This window comes from Notothenia coriiceps, unplaced genomic scaffold (assembly GCF_000735185.1).
Source record: "Notothenia coriiceps isolate Sejong01 unplaced genomic scaffold, NC01 NC01_scaffold00031055, whole genome shotgun sequence".
Lineage (NCBI taxonomy): Eukaryota > Metazoa > Chordata > Actinopteri > Perciformes > Nototheniidae > Notothenia > Notothenia coriiceps.
In genome coordinates this window covers 16354-25349 of record NW_011363756.1, presented here as the reverse complement: position 1 = coordinate 25349, position 8996 = coordinate 16354, and the positions used below count along the sequence as shown (strand labels likewise).

General features: G+C 40.9%; 1 protein-coding gene across 1 annotated transcript; it reads left to right on the top strand.

Annotated features, from left to right (window-relative positions):
* Window positions 1-5189: 5189 nt before the first annotated feature.
* LOC104959795 (acid-sensing ion channel 2-like) lies at window positions 5190-6152 on the top strand (the record flags this gene model as incomplete). The annotated part of the gene is made up of 2 exons (XM_010787704.1): window positions 5190-5264; window positions 5532-6152. A coding segment is annotated over exon 2 (576 nt), but the record flags the coding sequence as incomplete, so codon positions are not given.
* Window positions 6153-8996: the final 2844 nt, after the last annotated feature.

Sequence of the window (8996 nt, the reverse complement as noted above, 5' to 3'; positions counted from 1 at the left end):
AACAAAGCCAACACAGATGCCTCCACACAGGGCAGGAGGGGTCATAGTCATAGAAGCATTCGGTGAGTATACATTTGATGTGAATAATTTGATTTGGCTTTCATAGTGACCAATTTAGCATTCATGGGAGATTTGGCAACATGTCAGACATGATCATCAAAACACTAAATGAGGGAATACATTTGCAAGAGTTAATCAGACTTGGAGAATCATTCCCAGGACTGTGGCTCTGTTAGTACTTGGTGGGTTTACTAAAACACTCTTTTGGGGTTTCCTTTCATTAGTCAACACCATCTGCTCTTATGTACATTTGCTTTGACATATTTGAACTGTATGACTGATTATCTACGGTTACTGTTAATCCAAGTCAAGAAGGCAAACGAATGCCTTTACTCTGCGGCAGAAAGAATAAACTAAGGCTCATATTTCAGTGTTGTACTGCACATTTAAACACTAATACCTTGCAAATTAAAAAGAGAAGAATATAAGGCTAACAAGACTTGCCTTAAATAATCCTGTGGATGGAAAATTGGCTGGATGGATTAAAGGCAGACGAGATTGCTAAAGCATAATGCCCTAATTCTCAACCCTGGAGACTGTTTAATCCCTGTAAAACTATACTCATTACCTCAGTGGAAAAAGAGGAGATTTGCTTAATTAAGTTGATAAGAAACCAACTGCAGCTGTCTTTGACCACAACACATTGTGAACACTGTGATGGAGTGACAGTGTGTGTGGGTGAAGACTTGTATGGGGTAAATTATAGAAAAACGAAAATAAAATGCTCTTTTCAGTCATTATATACTTTTAATTGGGGTTTCTGTGTTGTAGCAAATTGCTGAACTTTGTCTGAAAGCGTGAAGTGATGATCAGATACCATAAAATGAACGTTGAAAATAGCCTTTTATACTGACAACGTGACAATGTGTAAACTATTTTGGTGTATTTGTTTATTCTTGGCTTCAACAATGTGTGATATTATGGGAAAAGTTGTCAACATTTTAGAAATGTGTTTGGTCTGTTACACAAAAATCCATTAACTGCCACTGATATGGTCCATTGTTGTGTCCACCAAAATGTATGCCTGTGTTTTTACATCAGAGACCGTTGGACAGATACACTATACTTTGACAGTACATTTGGTTCCTATTTTACAAATGGCTGTCATATATGAGGAAGTAATAAACAAAATATAACAGTGAAAGAGAAAACATATTAAGATTAAGCACACTAAAAAAATACTCCAGTACAAGAGTGGAAGTCCTGTATTCAGAGCCTTATTCTGGTGTGATAAAAGTATGTAAGTATTATAAGCATTAGTGTTTTACTATATGATGTTTTGCATTAATTTAACTGTTGCTTTAATTTGTGTACTATATTTTTCTCAGTCCTCATCATAACAAAAATATTAGTATAGTTTTATGAGCTACGTCATATGCTTTTATTCTGTAATCCTTAATTACTTCAGGTTGCCATTTTTACAAATGTGTTTACCTATTTCGTTTTTTCTATTATTTCCCTTAGATTGTTTGTGCAGGACACAAGCTCCTGAACTATTATCTGTATATCGCGTAGCTATTGAACTCTCAAATGCAAGATGACATTTCTTGAAACGATGAAAAGCAGGATTAAAACGACGAGCTCGACGCCACCCACCTGCAGCACAACAGGTGAGCTCGCTAACCGCCCGGATATCTGTAATTGATGGTAATATATCGACAGGTATTGAGTATTAATTCAGTTTTTACGCAATGGAACACGTTGTAATTAGAACACCATTGTGTTAAAAAAAGATGACAAATTAGAATGCTTCGCTAGCCTTAAAATATGAATGTGCTACTACCTAACCTAGCTAGCTATCCGATAGTTAGCAGAAAGGCTAGCTAGCATTACATTTCCACGTGTGTTAAACAAGGAACACGTTCCTTAAGAAAACGGTGTTTTGCATCTTAAATTGAAACAGTGTTATAATTGCCATGTGTTACATTTTCTCTCATTTTGGGGGATGTGTCAGAGGTTTTAATAAATCAGCACTAGCAATGTATTCAGTGTCCAAGCTTAAGTTAACCTTTACTGTTTTTTACTTTTATACTGTGTTTATTTTACAGTAGCCTACTATTTTTCTTCTCTGACATTGTAAACAAATCTAACACAAATATTGTACAATGGCTGTTGTGTACACTGATACTAATACATACATTATCATTGTGGGAATTCTATTTAAGTAAATAATAAATATACATCACAGCTAGAACATTCCATTTAACAGGAGCAGAGTCAAATATATCTGTAGCCTTGTAACCTTGGCGTTCGCGGTCAAATTTGACCAGTCCTATTTTAACTGCTATTACATTAACACAAACACCATTAATCATCACCAAATGTAATTTAACACCCTTTCAAACTGTAAATATTGTATAAGACTACTGGTATACATGAACAACTGCAGTATACGAAGACACTCAACATGTATTGCGTGTGCCAGGTGTGATCCATGTGGGGGGATGGGCACATAAGAGCGGGAAATGTGTCAAATTGGTGTGTGTGTGTGTGTGTGTGTGTGTGTGTGTGTGTGTGTGTGTGTGTGTGTGTGTGTGTGTGTGTGTGTGTGTGTGTTTGTGAGTGCCGCCAGGTGTGATTCACATGGGGGGATTGGGCACATAAGGGGGGGAACACATCTAGAGTATATGTTTGTGTGCGTGTGTGTGTGTGTTTTATCTGATCCGGATATTTTCTAATTCCTTTTCTTTATGGCGGTCATTTTTGACCGGCAACACCATGGTTACAAAGTTGACTAAATCATCCAAAATTCAATGAAAGTGGTGATCAGCAATTTTATATATTCAAATGTCTACTGTGAAGGATATCATAAAGCCTTAATGCAATCGAAAACAAAGAAGTTATGATTGATGAAAGTAATACATCGGTCAGATGACTGTTGACCCGAAGACAACAGGAGGGTTAAAGTGTGTTTAAATATAATTTAGTAATTGAAATGTCTTCTGATGCATGTATCCTATAGCAGGTGTCTAAGGCGTGATGTAATATAACATAAGTAGGCTTTAGTTACATTCATATAGTTCTATGGTTAAATCACATACCTAATATTAAGAGTGGTTCGCATTGTGATTTTAAGACACGTTGGTATCTTTTGATATTCTATGCACAATTTTAGAAGGACGTTTATCTAAGAAATTTTCTTTGGACTTGCTGGTATAAACGTAGCGTGTTGCTATGTTAATGAATATCAGATGAATTGGCATGTTGGAATGACAACCTAAGCTTTTACAGAATGTGAGTGAGTGTTGTTACAAATGGGGTAGATGTATTGCGTGCAAGTAGTGTGAAGTAGTGTTGCTGATTATGATAATAATCCACTTGACCTTTTGCTTGAACATTATTGATATGATACAGGAAAGTAACATAGCAAAGTAGATGTCAGCATCAGTGATTAGAGAGGAGAGAGGAATCGAGGCAACAGGCATTTAGCAACATAAGACATCCTTGCCTTGGAGCCCTCTTTTGAAACCGATGTCATTAATTATGACGTGTGGCACAGCTGTTACAGCTGCTTTCATTGTTTTGTTATGGCTGTATTTTATGATCTCTGTCAGATTAGTTTAACTGCGTTCAAGACAAAAGTATTCTGTAGTGAGGGGCGGGGAATTTGGCACAAGGTGTTAAGTGATGTTTCCTGGAGAAGGTTAAGTTTGTTCCTGTGCTGTTAGCTGGCTGATCAGGATCATACTGTGATTTGTAGTATTGGATCAGCAGATACCCATACTAACCCACAATACCAACGTCTTTATTGCTGTAGTTATATAATACAATTTTAAGGAATATAAAAATACTACATATTCTTGAGTTTTCAATTTCCCTTCTACACTTGCCTTCCAAATACATACAAGCTTCATTTCTCTCACAATTGACATAATCCACTTTATGAAGCTTTTAACTATCTTCATCTGATGAGGGGAAATTCAAATGTATTTGATTTACAATAGCCCTTTCCTTTTCTGTTTAAATACACCCTGGTTGCAGTATCATCTATCTATCGCCACATATTAACAACCTAACATGCTTATATTATTTTCCTTTTGCCCTCCCCTTGAATCTCTGCACATACTGACTAATAATGATAAACACACTACTACTCACAAAGACAATGCCTCAGCGCACAGTAACAGTGTTTCATTACACATGACAAACCCACTTATTATTCTCTTTACATCTATACCCTCTCCTGTGAACGTGACATTATCTGTCTGAATGACTTCCCTCTGTGTGACAGCACTTCCTCGCTCACTTGCTCGCTCTTTTTATAGTTTTCCTATCTTATTTTTGTCCTCATCCCTCCCTTCCACCCTCCTACTCCTCCATCTCTGCTTCTGCTTCACTTCACATGACATACACCCCCCACCCCCACCCTTCCCCGACCAAGCAACCGCCACTGTTTTCCCCTCTACTATTTGTCTCTCCGTCAGCCTTCCGTTTTGGATCCGTCCATCACTCTGTTTGCTTTGACAGACGAGATGTGGAAATATGAAAGACTGATGGATTAATGAGAGCAGGAAGGTGGTGGTGTTGGAGGAGAAAGGAAACGTATTCAAGAAGTGACTTTGCTGTGGAGAGAGCAAAGGAGGAGAGTGCCGTCTTCCCTCCTCTCTCCCCCCCCCCCCCTTTCCTCTCTCTCTCCTCCTCTGTGCGAGCATGTGTGGTGGTGTGTGTGCGTCTCTCGCGGCTCCGCTGTTGTTTGCCACCGCCACAGAAGAGCTGGGAAGAGGAGGGAAAGCGGCTGTATCTGGCCAGAGGAAAACAGGAGGAGTTAGAATCGGCATGCAAGACTAACCAGCGACTGATCATCAACAGCTCCCCTCTCTCTCTCTCCTTCTCTCTTTCACACACGCACAAACACACACGTGCGCTCTGAGGGTCACACACACACACTCGCGCCGGCTGGATGTCTTATCGCTAGGCTGAACGGAGAGGTGCTTAGGCTTGTCATTTAGTTTGGGTGCATGGGAGATCCTGAAAAGCCTGGACGTATGTGTGCGTGTCAATTTGGGTGCACACTCATGCATGAGGGAGTGTGTGTTTTTGTGTGCGTGTGTGTGGGGTGTTGGAGGTATAATAGGAGCCACAGGCGGGCTGGCAGCCACAGTAACTCTCAGCTCAGGGGAGTGATGAGAGTGGAAAGGGATGCCCTGAAGGGAGCCTCTTTCTTCTTTCTCTCACGCTCTTTAGTAGTTATTTGGGTTCTGGAGGTCTGTGCCTCCTTGTGTATACTTTCTGTTCAGTTGTTGCTTTGCTTTAAATGTTCAGTTTTTGTGTGTTTTATTCAGTCACTGTTGCTGCAGGGCTCTGTTTTTGCCTCGTACTTTTTTCCTCTCTATTTCACTCTGGATGCCTCTATTTTCAACATTTCTTCAGTTTCTCTCTCTGGCTCTTCTCTTGCTTTATCAATATGCTCAATATGATTAATATAGACTGTGCATTTCAGTGTCTTATTGACCTTCCCTCTGTCTCTGCAGGTGTTAGTGCACCTGGGGCACCCTGGCCGAGTGGCTGGAGGGCTGATGATGGATCTAAAGGAGAGCTGTGGCAGTCAGGGGAGCCAAGAGAGCTCCAGCCTGCACCCCACCTCCTGGCAGGCCTTTGCTCACAGCAGCACGCTGCACGGCCTGCGTTTCATCTTCCCTTATGGTCAGCCAAGTGTGCGCCGCTTGCTCTGGGCTGCGGCTCTGCTGGGCTGCCTGGGATTATTAGCTCTGGAGAGTGCCGAGCGGCTGGCCTATTTCTTCTCCTACCCTCATGTGACCAGCGTGGACGCCGTGGTTTCCAGCACCCTGGTGTTCCCCGCTGTGACCATCTGTAACCTCAACTCTTACCGCTTCACCCACCTCACTCGCAACGATCTGTACCACGCTGGGGACCTGCTGTCCCTGCTGGATGTGCACCTGAATATCCCCCAGCCTCACCTGGCCGAGCCCGACGTGCTGGCTTTCCTCCAGGAGAGATCTAACTTCACCGAGTACAAGCCCAAGGTGTTCAGCATGAAGGAGTTCATCGAGAGGGTCGGCCACGACCTCAAAGACATGATGCTCTACTGCCGTTACCAAGGCCAGGAGTGCAGCCACAGCGACTTCAAAACCGTGAGTCCCCTCTTGTCTTCTTTTAAATGTCAGCTCTGTTGGGGTCAGCGCCTTCCTGCAGCATCCTAGTGCTCAGAGGACTCAGCTTCTGAGGTGTTGATAGTCTTGCAAGTTTACAGAAATGGATGATTTTTTTTGCTGCTAGCAAAACGGCTTGATGTTTACTGATAGCTGCTCTTTCCCTCCCACGCTGCTATGCTGGGTTTTCTCCCGCTGAGTTTTTCCCTTTGGGACCCTCGTGTTTTGCTGCAAAGGTTGACTCTCCCGATTTGTTCTGCAAATGTATTCTCTGCTGTGGCCTCAGTCTTCACATAATAGCTCTGTGCTTACTGTTGTATACAGTTCTGCAGCAGGTATTTTGGCCACTGAAGGAAATACATTGAATTGTCTGGGGCTGTAGTAAAAAGTAAATTCCCCCAAATGCCTTTTGTTCCTCTCTAGCAAACGAGTTGTATTTCTTTTTACAACAATCAGAGCATATAAGGAGTTCTGGTATTGCAGCAGCAAAATGCAGCCAAACTGTAGCTTTATTTGGAAGGTTTCTGGTGTTCATTTATTCCTCTAGTTTGGCTTGGGTGTAGCAGCCTGTTGTTCCCTTTGTTCTGTGTCAATAATGTGCTTTTACTAAAAAAAAACAACGAGCCAGGCAGTGTTCTGGTGGTGAAATGTAATGATTTCAGGCTAACATTTTCAGAAAACACTCTTTTTGGCAGATCAAATCGAACAATTTCTAGCTGTTGGTTATGTCACTAAAACAGTTTTCTGAACACCCACTTGTTGCATACTTGCACTCACTTTACAGATTTTTGATTTAGTCCATCAGTGAGTCGATGAAGTGCCCACATACTGTCTTTGAATGACTCAAAAGAGGAATGATAATCTTTAAATAGAACAACCCGGATTTTCGTTGAGAAAACTGTCTCATCTGTTATTTCTTCAATGACAGACAGGATGTTCAAATACCTTTTTAAGGAGTACTTCACTCTCACACCTCATGTCTCTAAATATTTTACATTTTCTTCAGCATTTTCTTTTGAGTGTCGAGTTTTATTCTGCAGTTTTCGACTGTTGGCAGACTCTCGAGTTGTGTAATCCATCACACTGAACACCAATACTGCATTTTGATGTCCTGCTAATGCAGTTCAAGTATACATTGATTTCAAAAAGACTGCATGTCATTCACCTTTATTATAATAATAATAATTAAGGAATAGGGATAGGGTTGAGTGACATTTTATTGAAACCATATCTCATTATATCCATTAGAATATAAATAAGTGAAGTTAGTAAATAGCTGAAACTTAAGTGTAATTCTGTTTGGACACCATTTGTTGGCTAAGACAGAAACACTAAACATTTAAGTCAAAACATTATGTGCACATTTAAAGCCGCATTGACTCCTCGGATTTAACTTTTCACACCTCATATTTCATGAGCTACTTAAATTCAAAGTCCTGATCCAGAGCCGTTCATTTGATACGCTTAAATAACAGTTTGATGAGCCGAAAAAACAAAAGTCAGATTTGTTTTTATTCCTTAAAATGATATGACACAAGCATTTAGATCATGGCTACAGACCGTTACTTTTACAATGGTTTTAGTGGTACTCAATCAAGTGACTCTGCAGATGTATAGTTCTTGAACCTAAAGCACTTGTATCGGATCATTACTCAGTATTGGCAGTATCGAATTGAGGAACCGTAATTAGTAATGGGAGAGAAAGCATCTTTTTTCTCACAATCACTCATTGGCTGAGAACAGACGCCAGCTTGAAGAGAGCACATTAAGCAGAAGGAAGCCACAAGAGTGATTTTGGACTGTTTTCAAATTATTAATGTTAATTAGCTAGAGCTAACATAATCCTCCCCTGGTGACACAGTGGGTGTTTCTCAATGTCGAGTACGCTTGCTTGGTAGCAGATGTCTTCCGAGCGTCTTGCTTCAGAAGCAAGGCAAGAATACTTCCTGGCATTCGGAAAACGAAGAGTGGAACAGGCTAGCAAGTGTGCAGGTGTCCGTCATATGAGAGGCCGCGCATTACATTTTCCGCCACAGATTTGGGGAAATTGGTCCGTGCGCAAAGCATTGTGGGGATTTTAAGACCGCGGAGTCTACACATGTGCAGCCTCGAAATTTCTCCAAACGAAGTATGCCGGCCTCGGTAGAATTCCAAGTATGCTGGACATTGGAACAGTTCTTCGGCGGCACTCGATGACGTAGTATGCTTGAAATAGTGGCTCTGGAGCAGCTTTACTCGAGATTGAGAAACACCCAGTGATTTGTTATTTCAACGGGGAAAGGGACAGTCATCCCGCGGAAGGATTGGAAGCTTACAAGAGTTACTTGAATGTTTTCTACTGTGCTCTTTTGCACTACTCTGCAATGACATAGGGCAACTGTTATTCTGTCCATTCGTTTTTTACATTAATTAATGAGCCGTTTGTTTCATGTCAGAAAAATTACAACCTTGGCAGAGCCCATGGTCATGTCTTGAAATATAACTTTTGTCTGCCCAAACGTCTTTAACAAAACAGTTTTACTATGAATGAAAAGAGAAGCAGCTCTTGTTATTTGAGAAGCTGGAACTGGATTTCTTTTCACTCGTTGAAGTGTCTAAAATGAATAAAAAAACATAACTTCCTTGTAGAGTTGAACAATGCATTCAAAGCTGCAGTCAGCTTTTACTTTTTCCTTCGATTCTTTTATTCTATGGAGCAGAGTGATTACATGGTGTTTGTATCATGGCACAAGGTCATGTGATGGGCAGCTGCTTAACTATCAGCCTGACTTTCCATTTGAAGCTTGTTCACAGATCTGCATTAACGAGAGTTCTCTCCGTTTGTCT